The 24,263-nt window shown below is 30.6% G+C and overlaps 1 protein-coding gene across 3 annotated transcripts; it reads right to left on the bottom strand.

The window, feature by feature from the left end:
* Positions 1-1,454: 1,454 nt before the first annotated feature.
* Positions 1,455-23,336, bottom strand: LOC117179917 (UDP-glucuronosyltransferase 2B31-like). Of its 3 annotated transcripts, none has more exons than XM_033372126.1 (6): positions 23,153-23,336; positions 22,636-23,073; positions 20,414-20,836; positions 20,108-20,339; positions 19,788-20,013; positions 1,455-1,943 (listed from the first exon to the last, which is right to left on the bottom strand). In XM_033372126.1, the coding sequence occupies exons 2-6, from the start codon at positions 23,050-23,052 to the stop codon at positions 1,658-1,660; spliced, it is 1,584 nt and encodes a 527-aa protein (XP_033228017.1). In that variant the 5' UTR covers positions 23,053-23,073; positions 23,153-23,336; the 3' UTR covers positions 1,455-1,657. The 3 variants fall into 3 exon arrangements, with proteins under 3 accessions (XP_033228017.1, XP_033228015.1, XP_033228016.1); XM_033372124.1 differs by having other exon boundaries at positions 22,636-23,089; positions 23,172-23,336; XM_033372125.1 differs by having other exon boundaries at positions 1,456-1,943; positions 23,172-23,336.
* Between the last annotated feature and the right edge of the window lie 927 nt (positions 23,337-24,263).

Raw genomic sequence — 24,263 nt, 5'->3', positions numbered from 1 at the left:
TCATTTTTTGCCGTTTTAGACTACTTTAAAACTTTTTAGAATGACAAGAAATGTAATTTTTTCTGAACATTTACAGTGTTTCATAAGAACGGAATTTTTTTCTGATAAAAGACAGGATAAGCTAGATTTTCCACACCTATACGGGGCGCGAAATTCTTCACTAGAAACCTGATAGGGCACTTGTAAGTTTTTTCTAGACTAGATATTGAAATTTCTGCATGGGTTGTGGTCAAACTATGTAGGATAGGAAAAAAGATAAATTAACGAAAAATTTTATCTAAAGAAAAATTTACAATTGCATTATGAATCACTTCTTGCTTGGATGCGCAATTTTTGTTTCATTCGTGAAAATTAAAATTGCAGATGAAAAAATAAAATAAATAAAAAATGTGTGCAAAAACGACAAAAGTTACGAGAAAAAAAATATTTAACAAAACCTGTTTACAAATGTTTGGCAGACATTGAGCGCGCGGCGCGAGTGTCACGATGAGAATATGTACCTCAAAGCCGACAGAGTTTTGAGAAACTTAATCTTTGACCAAACTTAATTCAGTGGACAATTCAGAAAATGTAGACGCATAAAAATACTGCGATCTAAAAGAGATCTTTTTAACCTTTAAAAAGGCAGGCGGGTCACAATTTTCGAGTTACAAAGAGTTGTGTATCAAGTATGGGCTTGTGCATGGAAATTTCTTTTGGCGAAGTCTAAATACATAAAAAAATCAGGTTTTCTGAAAATTCCAGTTGTGGAGTGTTCCACAGAAACGCCTCGCAGGCCCACTGTTCATTGCAACATCAACTTTGAATACCGCGAGCAAAAGAGTATGCATATCACTCATGTTTGCATGAAAAAAACAGTTTGAGTGCATAGATTTCAGTTTTACAGATATTTTCTTTTGAATTTTTAAGGATTTTTACATATTTGCTTGTCTGTTTCTAATATACATCTACTGCTTGGAGGTGGAAACATAATTCCTCGCGTAAACTCTTTCAAATGTGCGCTCGCATTTGCAACGCGTGATATTTTGATGTTGTAGTGATTATGTTGTCATAGTTTTATAGTGGCTATTTTCTAGTGGAGATGACTTACTTCAAACAAAAAAATTAAAGGAATATATGTTAGATCCTTTATTAAAGATAAGACTTTCAACGTTTCGAGAGTATAACACTCTCCTCATCAGGAATAAAACTTCATTAAGGTCGATTAAGTAATAAAATTAAAAGAACCATCCTCTCAGATTCTAATTCTCAATTAATTAGTCTGGATATCATTTGTTATGTTTGTTAAAAAATGTTGTTATAAAATTTTCAGTTAGGATTAATGTTTCGTCAAAATTGTGAAGAATGCTCAATTGTATATCAGTAATATCATTTTAAAAATTAAGAAGGAGAAATTTGCGTTCTGCTCCTTAATTTTTTAAATGATTTTACTGATATACAATTGAGCATTCGTCACAATTTTGACGAAACATTAATCCTAACTGAAAATTTTATAACAATTTTTTAACAAACATCAGAAATGACATCCAGATTAATTAATTGAGAATTACAACCTGAGAGGATGGTTCTTTTAATTTTACTTCTTAAATTGACCTTAATAAAGATTTATTCATAACTGATGCATAACTCATCGGGCTACATTAGATAAATTAATAGTTCAGTTGATTTTTTTAGTAATTTGAGAAGGCGTAGTACATGTTTTAAAACATCTTCTTACAACAACCTTGGTAGTGAATATAGCTAAATAAATTAACGCAATACAGCTCAGAAGAATAAATCCGTACACATCTAAGAGAGCAACTTCCCACCAATATAGATTCACTGCTGGTGATCTTAAAGAATCTCCTCCATTTCTCATGACATATTCGACCCAAAAAGTTGCCGTATCCACAGGTTTCATTGGCCTATCGCGGAAAAGTTTTGATTCATGTTTTACAGCTTCCCTGGAAAAAAACAGTAATAAATTTTATTTTCATTAATTTATTTCAATTAAGCCTTTTGGGACTATAAGAAGGAATTACTAAATATTTTAGAATTTTGAATAGTGTCCCGTGTAGAAATGCAAATATGGGGCTGATCGAGTAACTGACCAGTTGGCCCAACTTTAAGTCGGGGGCTAGTCGGGACTCCTGATTACTGTTCCCGACCAGTTCCTTCGTGGTGAATTAGTCGGGGGCGGGTGAGTCGACCCGACTCAGCGCAGTCGGGGTCTAGGCGGGTACTAGTAGGTTCCGTACAATAACACGACTGTCCCAAGAAAAGGTTTTAACTTTAAGACTTCCAGAAACAGTTTATATATCAACTATATTCTACTTCACTAGAGTGTTTCAATTTATTTTTATTTCATGAAAAATATTATTCAAAACACATTTGAGGCCATGTTACGAGTGTACCAGCTGATCAAGGCAGTTATGAGTTCAATTTTTTTTCACCCATATTGAAAAATAAAAGTTTAAATAACGCGGAAAAAATGTTTGGAAAATATTAATGAATATTAAAGGGACCGTTTGTGACCAGGCACAGAGTTAAGGGAAGAAAAACTTTATTTACGAAAATAACAAATATCGAGCGACGCAGTTAGGCTTTAGTTAGAAGTGTGACTTCTCTCTTTCTCTGTCAGTAAAAATGCAATCTATATTACCCACAGACTCGTAGAACTTCGAAGTTGTCTACTCGCTGCGATAGTTCTGCTCTGTCACAGCTGATACGTATGCCTGACCAAATTTGTTTATTTGCTTTTCAAGTGCAAACATTAGTTTTTGCATTATTTTTGCATAATGTTCATGAGCTATTTTTATTGTCCTGTCCCACTTTGATAAATATATACCTCATAATTAGCTCATTGACAACATAGAAAATTCCTTGCAGGATTTTACAGCATGGTCGGTATTTCTCAAAAATAGTAATTAAAAAAATACTTTTTTCACATTCCTAATTATTTAGGACCAGAGACACATTCCTTAGTGCCTTCTATTTAGCGCGTCAATTTTTAAACACAAAATCTCATTCCGTGTCGACGTAAGTGGGAAAAGAAAAGTACCGATATAACTTCCAGTTTCATTTTCTTCTAAAATTTTGTTTCCATAGTTTCACCGGAATAAAGCAGAGACATGCACTTTATTGCCTCCTTTTTAATTTCTCAAACTTTCAGAGCGATACCTCATCTGGTTTAGACGTAAGATGGAAAAGAAAAATTGACACTTTTTGTAAGAACAGAAATTATTATAGTTCCAAAACGGCATTTTGTTTTCCTCTTCTAAATATAATAATGGCTATATAGTTCAAGAAACAAGAATCAATGTTATACTTTATTTTATTAAATCTACTTAAAATTTCACCGAATAATTGTGGAACACAAATCCTACCATCAAATTGATTTCGATTGTTCTGGCTAGAATTCTAACTCTCGTTTTCAAGTATTTTATACAAAAATATTAAAATTAGACTTTCTCAATCAATGATTCTTGTACTCGTATGCTAGCGAAATGGAATAAACCGAACTATATCACACCAACCATAAGAATGAACTTACCTACACAAATATTCATTGTTCTCCTACTACTTCAATATTATTTATTCGGCTGAGTCAGATTGAAATTGAGGTTAGAAACAATCGGCACTGCCGCGCGCAGTGGCGAAGATTGGTAGTAAAATGCAAGTCGCATTTTATCTTACACGGTTTCTCTTATAAAAGAAAAAATTACAAGTTCAGATTTTTAAAAATGTTTAATAAATGTGTGTTTATCAATTAAAAACAAGTAAATGATTGTGCCTTTGCTATGATTATAAAAATTAAAACTTAGCAATATTTTTGTGAAACATGGAATTTTTAATATTTTTTTGTAATCAAATTCCATTTCTGATGTAAAATGCAATGCCAACTTTTTGAGATTTTGATCCACTTTATTGTAAATCACTTGTATATCGACAAAGATCTAAGAAGAAGAATTCTTTCCTGTGAAAAATCACGAAAATGTACTACAAAAACTTCACGGAAGATAAGATTTTTTTCATTTTTCTCAATATTAAAAAGCTGCTTCATGTTTGAAATACATTAAAAATTCGTAAAATTTCGCAAGCAAATTTCACAAAAATTGCATGCAACTTTGTTCAAATTTTCGTGAAAAAACATAAATTATTTCAATTACGATTAAAGTGAAAATAGCTTTTGATCCTACTGCTTTTTGTAACATTTTTGACTGCGAGCAGCTTGCTTTTGAAATGTAAAATTGAATCTTTACCACAAGATCTCAATAAGTTGTGCTATCGCATTTTATATCCTCAATGGAATTTTAAATTAAATTCCATGCTTCACAATGAATATAAATAAAGCTAAAGTTGATATTTATAGCTAATAAATAACAAAAAAATTAACTCATAACTAAAAATAAACCAAGTTTATACTAACTTTACTCAGTAGCAAAAAAGTAAACATAAAACATCTACATAAAATTATAAGTTTCCAATATTTTTCAGGGATAAACAAAAATTTTCGCACACCCGTGTAGAAATTCAAATGGGGAACTAGTCTGGTTCCCGACCATTCTACCCCACTTAAAGTCGGGAGATAGTCGGGTCATCTAACTAGCTCCCGACCAATAGCGTCACGGTAGAATAGTCAGGGGTTAGTCAGGTGACCCGACGTGTCCTAGTCGGGGCTTGATCGGGTACTAGTAGGGGTCGTATGATAATTCATCCGCGTGGAATAATAATCAAACTTCCCAAAATTTGTGGAACATCCCCTAAAAGTTTGTCAAAATACTTATTATTTACGGAAATCTCCATAAACTTTTTTGAAATATTTAAAAGTGCTCAAATTTATCCAAGATTTAATGGGAAACATATCCTACGCTTAAAAATACATATATTTATGTAACTAAAATTCCCCAAAATTTGTCGAATATTAATTTAAAAAAAAACTTCAGCTGGAAGACAGCAATGGAAGAGCTTCGCTCTGAAGAAACCGTCATGTTGGTCACAGTATTCTCTGCTCCAGGTAATTATGCTTCGTTACGTGTGTACTTCTGTCTTAAACACTCGACGCGTCATTTCAGTTGCGCAAGAGGCGGCACGTCGCACCCTTGCGGATTTTCTTTAAAGCTACCAGTCCAGAACCGCAAGACTCAAATGAAGGTGGTAGCGAAATATGAACTGTAACGTGCTTAAAAGTTTACTACTAGGATACTGCACTTCACTGAATAATCAAAAACTTTATTTCTTTCCAATTTCAACTACATGAAGGATTAGACTTTATTTACATATGGCAAACCTTTCAGATCAATTTAAAAATAAGCATCTGTACAAATTAAGAGTCTTATGACTTTTGGCAAACTTTTCACCTACATCTATATGTATTTTTTTCAATATGGATTTTCTTAAAATTCCATACAAAGGTATTTATAAATGTTCCTAGAAATTCGCAATTTTCTAAAAAATACTACAAAAAAATAAGATTACGTCTTTTTGAAGAGCTTGATCGTTGTTTTTATAAAGAGTTGATTTTCGTACAAAATTATTAACTTAATAATTATCTATTAAGTATATTTGAGACGAATTTAACATTAATAAATCTTTACTCTAAAAAACGGTGTAAAGTCATTGTTAAATATATTCTTAGCGTTTTAGAATAAAAAAGTCATCACGCGGTTTTAGATATTACCTCATTTGATAAAACATCGCCGAAAACTCAAACATAAGAATAAACCGACCAAAGCCCCACTAGCTCCCGACCAGAGCTTGAAGACTACCCACACAGGAATTAGTATACAAAAAGGCCCGACTAGCCCTTGATCAACCAACGACCAGGCCCCGACTGAAATTTTAACAACAAAAAGCCCAACTAGTCCCCGATTAGTCCCCTACTGGGTACTTTGTCAAAATTAATAACCCGACTAGCCCCCGATTAGTGCCCGACTTGTAATAGGGCCAAATAGGGTTATTTCCACACGGGTACCTCTTTTTTATTGACTGATTAATTTCTATTCATTTTGATTATGCCAGAGCTAAAAATGTTTTCTTTAAATAGTTGGTTGCTCTCAAAATTCGGTATAAAATGAACCCAGGGAGAAGCCAGTTTGTCTTTTTTTAAATTAGATATTGTAAAAATAGTGTAAATATAAATATTTTCTTAAATGTTCAAAAACTTCCGAAATATTCAACATTTTCCAATGTTCTTAGGCTCATTTTGAAGTTATTTTTTCACCGCATCAAAGCAGCTTATGAGCATTACTCGTAAACATTTTTTTATCGAATTTAAAGCACTCAAGGTTGTAACAAAAAAGTTGCAAAAGTCTGAATACATCTTGTCTGTAGGAAAATCATATTAAAAATTGAATAAATATATATTTTTCATGATTATATGTTTCATATATTCTACAAAACTATTTATGTTATCAGAAAGAGTATTGCAATTTTTCCAACTTTTTTGTTACAACTTCAAGTTCTTTCAATATTTAAGAAAACAGAAATTTACGCTATTTTTGCAATAACTAATTAAAAAATAGACAAATTTTCTCACTTCAGGGCTTATTTCATAGAGAATTTCGATAGCAATCAGCACTTTTAAGAGAAAATAATTTAGCTCTTGCATAACTAAAATTAAGAGAACTTAATAAGACATCACAAAAAAGGTGTGCGCAAACTTTTGCGCAGCCCTGTATATGCTTTTAAATAATATATGGTTTAAGAACTGTGAAATTAAATGAATTATGGCCTACATTTATTATAGTGATCAACGGCACTACAGACATTTTTACTCAGATCTTACAGATCTTACAGAGAATACCGATTAATTTTAAAAAGTTAAAGTATTTTTAAAGTAGTTAAAGAATTTAATTTTTAACCAAAAAAAAGAAGAAAAAAATTTTCAACAAAGAAGATTAATTTCCTACACAAAAAGATCAATTTCATTAAAAAATCAACCTTCTATCAAAAATCGTCTAGTCGAATTTTCTAAAATAAGTGATTTTTCAATCACCCAAAAAGGAATTCTTAACAAAATAAGTGAATCCTGAATGAAAAATATGAATTTTCAAATAGGAAGATTATTTTTCTACCAGAAATGACGAATTTTCAACACAATCCATAAAATTCCAAACAAATAATTTATTTTTTCTTCAACAAAAAATGATAGAAGTATATTTTACTCGTAAAGAAATTAATTTTCAAGCGAAAAAAAGAAATTAAAGAAAAGTTGAATTCTCCATAAAAAAGTATAATTTTAACCCAAAAATATTAAGTTTCAAGTAGAAACTTAATTTTAAACCAAATATTGGACAGTTCAATTTTAGTTGAAAAAGTTTATTTTGAAACGAAAATATGGAATTAAACAAAAAAAAAAGCTAAATTCTATACAAATAATGAATTTGTTACCAAATAGTCCAATCTTAAACGAAAAAAGATCAATTTTCAACTGAATGGATTAATTTTCTCTAAAAAAGACAAATTTTCAAAAAAAACCATTGAATTATTAACTAAGAATGATATAATAGAATTTTCTTTTACAGAATTTAGATTTTTAACAACTAAAAAGGGTTTTTCAACCAAATAATTGAATCCACAATGAGATAGATGAATTTTCAACAAAGAACATTAGTTTTCTACAAAAAATGACGAATTTCAAACAAAAGTCATTAAGTTCCAATTAAACCATTGATTAAAAAAAAATTCCAATAAAAAATTATGTAAGTATACTCTACCCTTAAAGGAATTAATTTAAAAAAAGGTGATTTCTTGATCAAAAAGGTTAATTTTAAACCAAAAAAGATAAAGTTTCAATTATAAACTTTATACTCAACTAAACAGATAAATTTGTTATCAAATATTTAAATTTGTAACGAAGACGAATTATTTTCCATTTCAAATATTAATTTTCTACTGAAAATGGTATAATCGAATTTTCCTTTGAAGAAATTAATTTTTCAAGAAACGAAAAGAAATTTGAACAAAATAATTGAATCTTCAATAGAAAAGATGAATTTTTAATAAAGAACTATAATTTTCTACAAAGGTGGACGAATTTGTATTAACAAAAAAATATATTTTTAGTTAAAAATTTTATTTTTTAACCACAAATGGCTATTAAAATTTTCACTTTAATAAATAAATTTTAGATAAAAAAGAATTGTCAACAAAATAGTTGAATCCCTAATTATCAAGATGAATTTTTAACCAAGAACTCAACACAGTACTCATATGTCACGTCATTTCTAACAATGCAGTTTAATTATTTTGTATAAATCGGAATAATGAAACATTTATTATTCAACTTTTTATGTGGAACGCAAGAACTAATGTTGGGGAGACATGACCGTGATTTTCAGGAGAGAGTTTACCAGGTGGGAACAAGCTTTTTACATATATCTATAAGTTTACTAATTATAATTTTCGTGTGTGCTGAACTTATATGCCTTTAAGTATTTAGTGTAAATATGCAATAACAGTACAAGTCATAATATTTTTTAACATTGCAGTAATGGAAATATTAGTAGTAATAATATTAAATATGATATTTTCTTTAAACATGTCTTAGTCCTTATTGGCGTAGTTATAATATTTTCTGATAATTATAAATTTGCAAAAGTTGATGCGTAAATTTTTTTACGAAATTATTTTTATTTGTATAGTCGTTAAAATAACAAATGAAAATGATTTTAAATTTAAAAGAAAGAAATATAGTAATTACTGAGGGAGAATGTGGTAAATTACTTAATACACATGTTGAAAACTTTACTAAAATGATGAAGAAAAATTTTCGTCTTAAAATGCAGAGTGCCTTATCTAAAGAATTTGATTATCTTTAAAGTGTGTTACAAAAATAAAATAAGTGTGATTTATCAATATCAGGTTTACATTAATTTTTTAACAAAGAATAAAATTAATCTCGAATCAAATAGTTCAATTTCATTTTCTAACAAATAATACGAGATTTATTTGAATCCTATTATAAAAGAATAATTACGGATGTAGTTCCGAATAGCTGAATTTTCCGATTTTATTTAAACGCCGCATAATTATGTACTTTGAAGCGCTGATTACGAATTTGATAGTGAAAATTGGCGACTAGGCCATTTTCATGGCGAAACCATGAAATAACCATAAAAGTCATACTTGCGTTTATCTAAGCTACTATGCAAAATTTCGTAAAATGTTCTTCACAAAAGTTTTAGCTTAAATTGAGGTACATATTTTTGTTCGAATATTTTTTTCTGTAAGTGATAGTTTCCAAAAAAATGAATGATAGGTCGATTTTCATATTAAAAAACCCATAAACATAATTGATTTTTGAGTTTATCTCAGCCAGTACGCAAAATTCTGCAAAGTTTTTCAGACAAAAGTTGTAGATCTCGTGGGAAGCGGAAAGGCACCCCTGTTACTGGCTACATAAATAATGTTGGTCAAACCCGCACCCCTTTTCCAGCTACCGTGGGGGACGGGAAGGTACCCCTGTGACTGGTTACAGATATAATATTGGCCAAACATCTACCTGTACACTCGATCTTCTTTTTCCATCGTATCTCCATTGTTTTCGGCTTGGCAACTAATCAGGCTCTTCACCGCGGGAAGATTGGAGTACTTTGAAGAGCATATTTTTTTTGTCTTTTTCTTATATTTTGTATTTTTTTTTTCATTGATCTGATTTATTTTTCATTTTTAAGATTTTATTATTTATATAATATATTTAATTTATTTTAATAAAAAATGCTGTTTAAATTCAGTGGCGAGGGTAACAGACTTTAGTATTCGCGATTAGTACCTTAAACGGATCAGCACCTATTTTCTTGAGCCATCGTCGCCACAGAAATTCACAGAAATGGTCTGGGATATTGCTCTTGTGCACTCTTCCTCGTGAGAGAAATCGTCGTATTCACTGCCAAGAGGACTGGAAAGTTTTAAGTCGATATCTCGAATAGTTTTCGAGTTATCGATTTTTTAAACTTTTTTTTTGTACATAATTTCTTAAGTTCATTCCGATAGGCGATTTGTGTACAAAAAAGGAGTTTTTATGTGGATTCCTATAGGATTTTTGACGACAAACATGAATCTGAAAGTTTTAAATCGATATCTCGAATAGTTTTCGATATATTGAATTTTTCAACTTTTTGTAATGTACATCCTTTCTTAAACTCATTCCGATAGGCGATTTTTGTACAAGAAACAGAAATGAAACAGGTTAAAATCGATATATCGCATTTAGATCTTGAGATATTCTTTTATTTATATTGAATGAATAACTTACTTTTTTAAACATATAAATCATAGGCAATAGGCATCTATTAGTCGATCCTTTCGGTTCTTTCAGATGAACGTAACCTTGCTTTCCTTACTTTTGATCATTTTGGTCTTAAGAGCAATATATGAGAATGATTTATTACCTCCTTGAATTCCTTTCCTGCTTTCTTCATTCACTTGTTAAAATTACTATTAATAATTTGGAACAGCATGATTTATAAAAAAATTAGAAATTGGCTTGGGGAAAACGGTGAGTTGAAGCAGTTGAAGCGACTGAAGCGATATTGATATTTACAATTCATCGATATTATCTATTTCTTCTTTACCGGCGGAGTTGATCCCTCTAGTGGTGGCTTACAGAACTATGATGTCAATTTTTAATTTAAATCAAATAAAACGATCTCAAGCTCAATGCAGGCATGGTCTCAGAGTAATTTTGTCGTTTAATTTGTTAGAATTATTATTATTGATATTATGGGATCCGAACACCCTTTATTATATTAAAAACTAAAGAACTTTTCATACTTTTACTCCTTCAATGATCTTAACGGAAACGATGATCGAGCAACTCTTTCTTTGGAGGAAGTAGGTTTAATCCCATCCAAATCGTCACCTTCGCCAACATGTTGTGAGTTGCCAATCAAGGTTGAAGTAAGCAAGGAAAAAAAGTTAGGATGGATTTGGCGATGTTCTTCAAAAGGCTTGAAAAATTAAAATTCGAAACAGTGTTGCCGGGTGGAAAACCCTTCAATAGATACTTTTTTTGATGGATCATGTTGTTGAATTAAAATTCGTGAAGTTCCTTTTGTAATCATAGCTTTTATTAGCAAAATGAAAGTGGCAGAAGTCTATAATCAATTATTTGGATGGCGTCGACATGAAGATGGTGACGAATTGAGTAGATCAACTGTAGTTGACTATTTCAGCTATTGTCGCGAGATTGCTGAAGTTGTTGCATCTCATTGAGAAGTTCGCCTTGGAGGTGATGGGAAAACAGTCCAAGCCGATGAAACGTTTCTGACGAAACGTAAATATAACATGGGACGACTTACTGAGCAGATGACAATTACTGTCTTTGGATTGTACTGCAAAGAAGATAAAAAGCGACTGTTTTTTAGAGTTAATTCTAAAAGTAAAGCAAGCTTGTGGCCATATATAAAAAAATATGTCCACGAGGAAACAAGTCGGATCTGTACTGATGGTGGAACGCAATATATTGTTGTGGAGAAGATTCTAGGTGAAAACACAGTTCACTTGAAGACAAATCATAGTATTGGCCAGTACGTTGATAGCTCCAATCCAATTAATACCATTAATGATTTAGAAAATCAGAACAAGCTCCTTAAGCGTGCTATTGTATGTCGTACAACACCTAAATTACTGCAACAATATATGGCTTTATTTTACTATCGAAGAAATGTTCTTGAAAAAAATTACAAGAACAATTTAGGTTCCCAAATCCAGCAGTTTCTGGAAGACATAAAAAAAGTCTATCCTGGGATTGTTGACGGTGAAAGACGCCCAGAATTGGAATTAAAAGAAACTGATCCACCGACTGTTGAATCCGAAGATTTAGTTGATCAAGTACCAGGTAAAAAACCACGGCTCACGACCATTGAAGAAGTTCTAGAAAACACCAGCGACAAAAATGATGAAGAGCTTTATTGTGATTTTAACCCTGATGGTAATTTTTAAACATATAAGATCGATCTTAGTATATGGTAAATCCAGAAAAAAAATTATCAACAATTTTAATGTAAAATAGAAAAGTAATCGAAATACCTATTTTCAAGTTTAAAATTATTTTTTTTCCGCAAAAAAACTCTCTCGGAATCTATTCTAACAATTTGCGAAATTTTTGTTTAAATTCAATAATTTTATTGTATCAAACCTAAAGTATTTCTGCGGTCATTCACAGGGGTGCCTTCCCGCTATTCACGGAGCGTTGGAAAAGGCGCAGGGGTGCGACCTTACATTATTTCTATGATCAGTCCGGGGGTGCCTTCCCGCCCCCACAGAGCGTTGGAACAGGGGAAAGGGTATGATCCTACATTATTTCTGTGACCAGTCACAGAGGCGCCTTCGATATATCGAAAACTATAAGAGATATGGATTTGAAGAATTCAGATTCGGTTTTCTCGCAAAAAATCCTATCGGAATACATTTCAAAAATAAGATAAATAATAAATAAAAGTTAATTATTTTTACATAAAAAAATCGATATTTCAAAAACTAGTCAAGATATCGATTTAAAAATCGCAGATATGCATGTCTCGCAAAAAATCCCATCGAAATTCATATTCAGAAATTATGTTTTACAAAAAAAAAAGATTCATAATTTTAACATAAAAAAATCGATATCTCGAAAACTATTCGAGATATCGATTTAAAACTTTCAGATTCGTGTTTCTCGCAAGAAATCTTATAGCAAACCACAATAAAATTTCGTCGCCACGGATATCGTAATCTCTCCTTGATCTGATTTATAGTTCATTTTCATGATTTTATTATCATATAAAATATTTGAATTTATTTTAATTGAAAATGATGTTTAAATTCAGTGGCGAGGGTAAGAGACTTTAATATTCGCGATTAGTACCTTAAACGGAATAGCACCTATTTTCTTCAACCATCGGCTCCACAGAAATTCACAGAGATGGTCTGCGATATTGCTCTTATACACTCCTCGTGAGAGAAATCGTCGCATACACCGCCAAGAGGACTCGACGTTTTGAGTGTGTGCTCCAGTATTGCGATTCACGAAATCCCCGGAATGACTCACAGTCTTGTGGGCTAAACTATGATCTTCGAGGTTAATAAAACCCTTCCAACAATCGGTGTGCGGATTTCCTTCCTTACGCTACGTGTTTTTTTATTAATTTTATTCAAATAGCCTGATTTTTCTTATTTTCGGGGCAGATTTCCAACCAATAGCCGTACACAGTAATACAAGAATCTGAATTTCAGTAGGAAAAGGCGGTTGACTTTCAGATGTAACCAAAAGGATCATTCGCCAGTTGAAAGTCAACTGATGATGATAACATGACTTTAAGTAACGCGCTCGGTTGAAAGTCAACTCCTTTATGAACGTAAAATGTCAGCTGATTGTTGAAATTCATAACATTTATGCGCTATCGTTCAGTTATTAGGAATATGAAATTAATATATAATTAAAAATTGGATAATTTTAGGAATTACATGCGTACGTTTATTCGATTTATAATCAAAATCCGTTATAGATCTGAGTACATATATCGAAATAGGAAACGTTGACGAAACAACTACCATGAGCTTAGTGTTGATCGATACTATCCAGCGCTATTGACGCCATATTGTATACTATCAGCTGCTCTTTTGGCTCTTCTTCTAAAATCGCCGAAATCCGCTCAAGTGTTTGCGCATCGCCAGATCGCATTTCGCGCACGCCTTTCTCGTATATCAGATATGAGACACTGAGTTTAAGTTCCATTTCTGGTTAAAATTAAGTTACTTACTTAATTTAATGCAAAAATGAAATTAATCTACATTTAAAATTCATCATCTTGTATTACTGTGTAGGGATGTCCTCTGTGGATCATTCCGAGCATCCATAATCCTTCCACTACACACCCTCGCTCGTATTTTCAACGGCCGATCTTGCACTCATCTATTTCGACTACTTCACTGACACCTCCGATTCGACCTTCCTCTTCGAATTCACTGTCAAGAGCAATCATGCAGATCTCCCTACAAAAAGAGAAGCGGTCTGCAGCAGTTTCCCGCCAAATCGACTGACCGTTCACGAGGCTGTTTTCCCGGATCGTTTGTTTAAAGTGTTTAAAAATTAAAAATTTATCCAAATTATGTTGCAGCTTAGGAATTTTCAGTTACTGTAACTAAAAATTTCTAGAGTTAAAAATTTTTTTTGGTTTATTATTTTAATATAAAAGATGAAGTCTATATTTGCCCTGAAAATATAAATGGAAAGAAAATATAACTGAAGTTAAGACTAATCACTTCTCATGTATCTATGCGATATGCACACTCATTGTATAAATATATGCCCATCTTTTATGATAAGAATTTTTTTGACATTTAATATATTGAGTATGTTATATAACATAGTTATTTGCATATAAACTTCATTCGTATCTAATTTTAATTAAATTTTCATTTTTAAGACAACTATATACTGCAAATTAATGAACCAAACAATAATTTCTGTATAAATTACATGTTTAGAGAACTTTTCTCACAAAATTTATACAAAATGTTATTTTATGTATTATAAATAATATTCGGGTGTAATTTTTTGGCAAAAAATTGAATTTTTAACCAGGATATAAGAATTTATAGCAAAAAAATTAATTTGTAGAAAAATAGTTAAACCCTGAACCAAAGAAATTAATTTTCAACTGAAATGCGAATACTGCCTAAAAAAATGCTTTCTTAAAAAAGTGGTTCAACCAAAATTTTCAACAAAAAAATTTGTATCCTCAAACAGAGAAAAGATTGACTTTCAAGCAAACAGTAGCATTTTTATCCAAGAAAGATGAATGATCTATTAGAACGGATGAATTTTTAAATCAAAAATATAAATTAAAAAAAATGAATTTTCATCCGAAAAAGACTTTATTTTGACATGTTAATATCAAAATATGAGATTACAACAAGAAGTAAATCTTCCATGATAATTATACTTCAATTTTTAACCCAAAAATACGATGTTTCAACGAAAAAGTTAAAATTTCAATAAAAAAGGGCAACTTTTTGAGAAAAAATAAACGGTTTAATTTTTATCAAAACAGTTGCATTTGTATCCAAGAAAGGTGGTATGTCTACTAAAATAAATGGATTATTAAATGAAAGACAGATAATAAAAAAATTGTTACATTTTTATCCAAAAAAGATTTCACTTTCATTTTTCGGCCTAAAAAAATGAGTGTAAAAAAATTGCCTATGCGAATAGATGCATTTTCTACCAAAAAATATGAATTTTCAATAAAACAGTTGAATTTTTAACAGAGAAGAAAAAATACTTTAATGCAATATATTCTTGAATTGTAAACCAAACCGTTGCATTTTTATCGCAGAAAGATGCAATTTTTAGTAAAATAGATTACTTTTTTTAATATAAAGAGAAATTTTCGAAAATAGTTCAATTTTCAACCAAAAAAGATGTTGTTTGACTTTTTAGTATTGAAATATGAGGTTTGAAAAGTAAGTTAATTTTCAATTAAACTAGTTGAATTTTTAACACAATAATTCAATATTTAACCAGAAAGGATTTCTTTTCAACAAAATTGATGAGTTTTCGGAAAAATAATAAAATTTATAACTAGAAAGGTAATATTGTGTATAAAGCCTTTGCAAGAAAAATTAATATAAATACAAGGCAAACAAATCACTAACAAGAATATTATACCAGGGTCTCCGCAGAACTTCATTTTTCATTTTCTCTAATTTTCAACTAAACAATTTTTCATTTTCCCTGACCATATTAATGTTCAAAAAGCAAAATCGTCAACTTGTAACATTTTTAAATAGAAATTTTGTATAAACGAAATAAACTAATTTCAAATTAAAATGTACAAAATTTCAAATTTATTTTAGTTGAGAGTTTCCGAGATTTAAAAAAAAATTTTGTTAGCCAGGTCCGTTTTTAGTTACCAGAGTTGTTCAGCGTCTGATGTTCCGAAAAAAATCGTACAAGAATAAAATGCCCCCTCACGTAAAAAAAATCATAACAAAATTTTATCAAAACGCCGATTATCACCAATACTGAACAGATTCAAAATCCTGTTAAACGAAACAAGGATTCAACGACCCAATTTGGAACACAACGAATAAACGAAAACCAAAACAACCCTATTGTAATCTGAAAAAAAATAAAATAAAACTTTCGGAAAAAAATAAAAAAGAGGACAGAACAATTAGAAGGCAGCCAACCACATCCCCTTCCTTCTCTTTTTTCCTTTCCTTCGTCTGTTTTTTCAAATATTTTATGATCATCGAATTACAATAAAACAAAAATAAAAAACATAAATAAATAAATTTGCATTACCAACGTTTCGGTACTCGTACAGGCAAGAAAATTTTAAGTGGTAGAAATTGACAGCACCCACGAACAGGTGCTCTCCCTTTGATACCTGAGAATCGAATGAGGGTCAGTAGGCCAATCTGTTGTAAACACAATATAAATATCTGTCACAATTACATCAGAAATAGAGAAAGTAAAAGAAAAACAGAATTCATGAAACAGCTACGTTATATGTAATTAACCATATTAGCATAAATTTTGTTTAACCCATCTAAATCGGTTTTTAAATTAATAGATAACTTTTTTTGTTTTTTAATATAAAGAATTTCCATGAATTCCCTCTTTCTCTCATTACTTTCACTATGCAAAATTTAAACATTATCCTAGCCAAACTCATGGTCAACATCAACAAATGCCTTTGTATGTCGGGCAAGAACACTTTTATAACAGCGTCCCAAAGGAACATCACTTTTGTGCTCCTCTATCCTAGTATTAAGAAGTCTGCCAGTTTGTCCCACGTAATTCATCCCACAGATCCTGCAAGTGATCTTATAGACAACACCACCCTTTTCAAAATTATCCAAAGGATCCTTGCAAAAATTTACCATCGAATCCATTTTAAATGGAATGCGGAAAATAGTGTGAATTAACAATTTTTTTAACATGAGTTCAATAGTTTTAGAAGTTTGACCAAAAAATGGAAGAACAAAAGTATTATACGAACCATATTCCTTCAACTGTTTCTGATTATCTACAAGCAAGTTATTAATGTCTTTGTTTTTGATTTGTTCAACTCTAATTGCAGTATGTTTCTCAATTAACTCCCTTGGATAATGATTCAGAAAAAGGATATTCCTAACAATACTCAAATTTCTTGTGTGAAATGAATAATGGGACAAACCTAAAGCTCTGTCAACTAAGTTTTTAATTACTGCAATTTTGTTTTGAAAGGGATGAGCAGAAAGAAAAATTAAAAATTCTACTTGAATATGTACTTTTTCTGTACCAATTGGTAATAATATTACCATTCCAATCCTTAATTACTTCTATGTCCAAAAAACTGATTTTATAATCCTGTTCTATTTCATAAGTGAATTGAAGTTTTGGATGAAAACTGTTAAAAGTATCAATGACAATCTGTAACTTTCCTAGAGGAGCACATAATAAGGTATCGTCGACAAACCGAAAATAAAAAGGCAAAACAAAATCTAATTTCCCAAAAACAAAAACATCCAAATCTTCCATCACTAGTTCTGCTAAAATCGGAGAAATGACTGAACCTATGGGAGTAACAGACTTCTGTCTATAGAAAGATCCATTAAATTTAACATAAAAGATTTTATTGAAGAGATAGTTTTTATTATGGAGTCAACTTATTTTAAATTTAATGGATCTTTCTATAGACAGAAGTCTGGTACTCCCATAGGTTCAGTCATTTCTCCGATCTTAGCAGAACTAGTGATGGAAGATTTGGATGTTTTTGTTTTTGGGAAATTAGATTTTGTTTTGCCTTTTTATTTTCGGTTTGTCGACGATACCTTATTATGTCTTCCTCTGGAAAAGTTACAGATTGTCATTGATACTTTTAACAGTTTTTATCCAAAACTTCGATTCACTCATGAAATAGAACAGGATTATAAAATCAGTTTTTTGGACATATATTTATATTGTGTTCACAACTGATTGGCCTACTGATCCTCATCCGATTCTCAGGTATCAAAGAGAGAGCACCTGTTCGTGTGTGCTGTCAATTTCTACCACTTAAAATTTTCTTGCCTTGATAAGGGTACTGTACGAGTACTGAAACGTTGGTTATGCAAATATATTTATTTAGGTTTATTATTTTTATTTTATTGTAATTTGATAGTCGTAGAAATAAAAAAGACGAAAGAAAGGAAAAAAGAGAAGGAAGGGGATGCGGTTGGCTGCCTTCTCATTTTTCTTTCCTCTTTTTCATTTTTTTCCGAAAATTTTATTTTATTTTTTTTTCAGATTACAATACGGTTTTTATTTTGGTTTTTGTTTATTCGTTGTGGTCCAAATTTGATTGTTGGATTCTTGTTTTGTTTAACAGGATTTTGCATCAATTTGATTATTGGACGTTAAATGGGATTTTTGATTTGGAATTTGGTCTAATTTAAATTTCGTAAATTTCAATACTGAACCTGCATGCTTCGTCTGCTAGCCGCACGCGCTCGAGAAGCCAGGAGTGCATATAAATTTAGTCAATTTACTATAAAACTCACGGAAATTCATTTTTAGCAACCTAATTTCGTAAATTTCAGTTACTTTAGTATCTTAAATGTGTCGGAATTTTCCGAACATTTCTAACAGTGTACAGCGAAACAGTATGAAATGAGCATACATGCCGCGGCGGAAATGTGGCACCTCTCAAACTGGCCGCAAGTCTTTTCAGATGCCAAAAGAGTCATCTTCTTATGTTTTGAGCAAAATCGTTCAGTTGGAATGAGTTCGATTTGTCGCAACCAATCAAGTATTTTTTCTCTTATTTGAAATAGCATACTCAGAATGAAAATATTATATGTTTCATCCATCTTAATTAGGACTCGAGAGAAAGAAACCTCGAAAATAATGAGTGCACGCAAGAATCACACGCTCGTAAATACTATGAGTGCGGACGGTAGACCTGTTGCTTATTGCATTGGAAGCTGTTACATTTCATGAGATGCATCACTAATTTTCTCAAAAAATATATGTCGTAGAAAAAAATGTTCAAAACAAAAAATGTGCATCCTAATGAGACTTATGAGGCAAAAGTACCTAATTATTAAGAGGTTTTCCACATAAAAATCGATGTATGACACATTTTTGCGAAAACTATCACTCGCAGGTAAAAATGTTTAAAACGAAAAATGTGTAACTTGTTAAGCTGTACAACTTTTTTCAAAATATTTAACGATATTGTGCGCATTGGCGTAAATGCACGCAAGAAGTCATGATTTGTATGGTCTTTTAAAAAATGAAAATCGATTATCACTAATTTTATGGAAAATTATCACTCTTACCGAAAATTTATGTCACAAAAAATATGTATTTTAATGAGGTCCATAGTTTTTGTTTTAAAAGGTTTTGTAAACTGTCGCATATTGGCTTAGATAAACGCGAAAAAGCCATGATTTCCATGGTTTTTAAAATAGTTTTACCATGTAAGTAGCCTTGTCGCCAATTTAAATATCATATTCGTAATCAGCGCGTGAAAAAATATAAGTATACGAAGTTTGAAGAAAATCGGAAAATTCAGCTATTCGGAACTTTATCCCATTAAACATAAATAATATTCTCAACGGTAATCTTTTTGTGTCCCCGATTTGTTTCGAAGCAATTTGTGCCATCTTTCACTGATATGACTTCGTTTAATTAAAGTTATGCATTAAGATATATATTTCCCAAATCATTTATAGAATCTTAACTCTTATACCTATCTTAAATTATTTTTGAAAAGAATAGAGAATAAGCTTACCACATTCCATTTAATTAACATAATATTATTACGAGTAATATGTTTTTTAAAACTTACCTGTATTTAGGATCATTGAGAATGGCACTGAGGGCTTCATCCAAAGATCGTAGAGTTATTTTGTTGTAATCCAGCCGGATACCAATATTTTTGCTTACAAGAGTCTCTACATTTCGAAACTGGTCAGAAAAGATTGGTATTCCTATCATGGGAACTTTGTAATAAAGAGCTTCCTGTATTCCCAACATACCACCGTGAGTTATGAATAATTTGGTGTTGTGGTGTTCTATGAAAAAATTTATAAGTACGAAATATTATTCACTACCTAAAATGGATGTGAGAGTATAAGAGAATAGGCATGCAATTTTCTTTTTTCTTACTTAAGACAGGTATTTGAGGAATCCATAAAGACGTTCGAACATTGTCTGGCAGACCTGGGAGGAGTTTAGTTTTGTCTGCGATTTTCATTAGCACCCTCATTGGAGCAATTTTTTTAAAAGATTTATAAAATGCAAGAAGGGATTCTTCTGGTAGAGTTTCTATGAGTATCATAGATCCGAATGTAAAGTAGATAACTCCATTTGTGCTTTCATTCATCCAGCGTTCGAGCTCCTAAAGCAGGAAAATAGAACATTTTATCAATTAGATTTATTAATTAATGATATTTGGTAGCCGATTTAGCTCACGGGAGTCAATTTGGAATCATCTTCTTCTATATGTATACCACCAATTTCTATTAAGCCTGGGGTTGAAGGTTTAATACCAAATGGGTTAAAATAGGAATTAACAAGAGTTAAAGCCACAGTTCTCTCGATTTCTCGAACGCTTGGTATATCAGGACTTAAATATTTTCTCATTGCCTCGGTTTGTGCTTTCTCTGTATACATAAAATATCTGAACTTGTTAATTTGAGAATGCAATGTATTTTGTAATCTTTCCCAAAAAGTTGAAACCGTAAATGTTCTCATTAAACCGTCTGTATAATAAGCAGTGGCTGAAGGGCTTCCAACTCCATCACCAGTCCATGGAACTTCCAGATGCGTAGAAACAGTAATCACCGGCACCTTGAAGATATAGCCTAATCCAATATAGCAATTTGCTCCAAGTATCTGTGAATATATTTTTAAATTAAATATTTTTGTATTGAGAAAATACATGTGGGTAAATCACTACAAATTTGTCTTTTCTAATTAAAAATTCCACTGATTGATTCAAAATTGATGTATTCTCCTATATACATTATATGTACTCATTTTTCTAAGATTTATAATTTTCGTTAAAAATTTTAATATTTTGCTGCAAATTCGTTCTTTGCTGTTGTTAAGTAATTTTTTAACTAAAAATTAATTTTTTGTAATAAAAGATTTAACTATTTGGTTGAAAATTTATCCTTATTGGTTAAAAATTCAACTATTTGGTTTTAAATTAATATGTTTTGACTAAGGATTTAACTAGCTTCTTAAAAATTCATATTTTTGGGTCGCGAATTGATGTTTTGGCTTGAAATATTAATAGTGTGATAAGAAATTAAAATATTTGGTTGAAAATGAACTTTTTATTGAAAATTCATAGTTTTTCATTTCGTTGGTTCAAGAATGAACTATTTTGTTTGAAATTATTAATTTTTATTGAATTCAACTGTTTTTGAATTAAATAAAAATTTTTTGTTTGAAATTTGATTCATTACACTTTTATTTAACAATATTAGTTGAAAATTCATTTTTAGAGTGGAAAATTGTACTAGTTAAAAAAAAATATATGTAACCGTTCCATTTTTTGTTGAAAATCTATATATTTTTAATTGAAAATTGATCTTTTCTTTTGGAGAATTAGACTTCTTGTTTAAAAATTTGTTTTTTGTTTTGAAAATTCAGCAGTTTGATAGAAAATTACCCCATGTAGTTGAAAATTAGGTATTCTGTTAAAAATCGTCAGTGTTGGGTTGAATGTTTATTTGATTTATAGAACATACGTCTTTCTTCTTTGAAAATTTTAAAATTTCTAGATACTATGTTTTTTCATACAAAAGTGCACAATTTATTAAAAAAATTAAACATTTAATAGAAAAATAACTTTTTCGTTGAAAATCCAGTGTCAGGTGGAAAATTTAACTGTTTCATGCAAAATTAATCTTTTTTTGCTGTAGATTCAACTAATTTGTTAAAAAATCGTCTTCTTTGACTTATTAAAATTGGCATAAAATTAGTTTTTTCTTGTTAAAAGTTAATTATATATACTAAAAATGTAACTGTTTTATTTTTGGTTAGAAAGCTATGTATTTTAGTTAAAAACTTAGATGTTTGGCTAGAGATCTAACTATTTTGGCAGAAAACTCGAATATTTGGTGTGGGGTGAAAAATTTGTCTGTCTGTAAAGAACTAGTATTTTTTAATGAATTCAACTAGTTGATCAAAAATTATTTTTTAAAATATTTATTTGGGTAGCGAATTCGTTATTTTGTTGTTGAAAATTAATGCCTGAATCTGAAAATGTATCGATTCAATTTTTGGTTTATAACTTTTATATTTTCGTTAAAATTTTAACTATTCGGTTGAAAATTCAGCTTTGAAGGCTTAAAATTATTTCTTTTGGATTAAAAATTCATCCTTTATTGTTGAAAAGTCATCTTTCTTGTTTAATAATGCATCATTTTTTATATAAATTTTAAATTTTGTTTTGTTGAAATACGAAATTTTAAATCTTTAGTTGAGAATTCATCTTTTTTTTGAGAATTCAACTATTTTCTTTAAAATTCAACATGTTTTTTAAAGGTCTTCTTTGTTGTCGAAAATTCTGTAGAAAAAAGGAGGTTCTAAAAAGAGAATCGGGGGTAAAAAATATTCGAAAATTTGTTACCTCGTTTATGGATGACCCCGAAAATATATTTGTTTTACCTTTGTGCACTAACCTGGATAATCACAAGATCGTAAGGTGGTTCATTAGATGGATTTTTAATAACATTTTGCATTTCCTTAAGGGACAACAGGTCGCAAATTTCATTCCCAGCAAGATATGCATACAAGGATACGGGGCTTCCAGTTTTTTCAAGAATCCATTTCATGGATACATGGTTCACATAATGGGGTCTAGTGCCATTCAAGTTGACAATAGTTCTGTAATTTTTTGGTGGATCTTTCAGCGGATAATGGGTAATAACGTCGACTTGATGCCCCTTTTTTACTAAGCCTTTCGCCAAAGCATTTAAAACGTTATTATGACTCTTTGCGTTGTAAGGAAAAACACCTAATATTCTTTTCGAATGTGTCTCCATAATATCCAGATAAAAAATACATAATAATACAAATAATTTTGGTGAAAAAAACATTTTAAGTACTGTATTCGAGGCCTGTGGAAAAATAATACTTCGATTAGAAAAAAAACTGCGTATGTTTCATATTTAAATTACATATATGGTTTATATTTACTTGTAGAACATGAACTCACTTCACTAACTGCTTATTCCGAATTTACACACTCTTTTGTGTTTTCATGACTATGTAGAACAATGTTTTGTGCTGTGAAGGATAGTCGCTTGGATGGAATTTCAACGAGACAAAGAAAAAAATAACAAATTGAAAGAATATGAGCATTTATTAAAGGTGAAGGTGAAACTCATATCATATTTACGATAGTGCTTGGTTTCTCGGTTGCTTTCTATATCGCTCGTGATACTTGTTCCATATCAGTTTTGTGAAGGAACTTGTCATTCATGATAAACCCATAAATGTATTTACTACTGCACTCATACATTCAGTTCCTTTACACTTTTATAATAATAACTCCCTTTACCAACTGGTTATTCTGCATTTTTACATTGTTTTTTATACTTAAATATATATAAAAGCATAATCCGGCAATGTTTCGTATTTTTGAAGACTTCGGTTAAAATTTATAAATAAAAAAGCGCGTTAAATGTTTTGTCACCTACCTATGCATTGTTTTTCAAAAAACCTGATTTTTTAAAAAATTTTTATAACTTTCAGACTGATTGAGATATTCATTATTTTCTTTTATATTTCGATAGGATTTTTCGCGCCCTTTCCATTGAAACTGATACTGATACATACTGCATGGAAAAAAATTCATGAGGCGAACGAGTGAATCGAGAATATATTAAACTCAAAGAAAGTGTCCACTTAGATTAGGTAAAACGTTTAATTAGAAGAGTTAAACATTTAGTTACTTTATGTAAATTATTCTCTTAAATCAGTAAATGAATTTCCCCGAAATTCGTATAATGGATTTGGAGGTTAAGTTTGTTGTTTTTATCGCCTTTCTTGATATTTCAATATAGTTATCGCATATAATCGAAACAACTGTAAATTATTATTACCGCATAATAAACTGTATTTAATATTAACATTTGCGCACATTTTAAGTGGTAAAAAGCGTTTAATTGTCCAAAGTAAATCTGAACTGTCACTGCTCCCGATTAGATCGTCGCCATTCAATTTCGCTGCTCCTACAAGGCACTGGCGCTCTTCCAATAATTCCTTCAGATACCTATTCTTAATATCCCTATTATAGCTATACTTT

The sequence above is a fragment of the Belonocnema kinseyi genome, chromosome 9 (assembly GCF_010883055.1).
Source record: "Belonocnema kinseyi isolate 2016_QV_RU_SX_M_011 chromosome 9, B_treatae_v1, whole genome shotgun sequence".
Taxonomy (NCBI): Eukaryota; Metazoa; Arthropoda; class Insecta; order Hymenoptera; family Cynipidae; genus Belonocnema; species Belonocnema kinseyi.
This window is presented reverse-complemented; position numbering and strand designations above follow the sequence as displayed.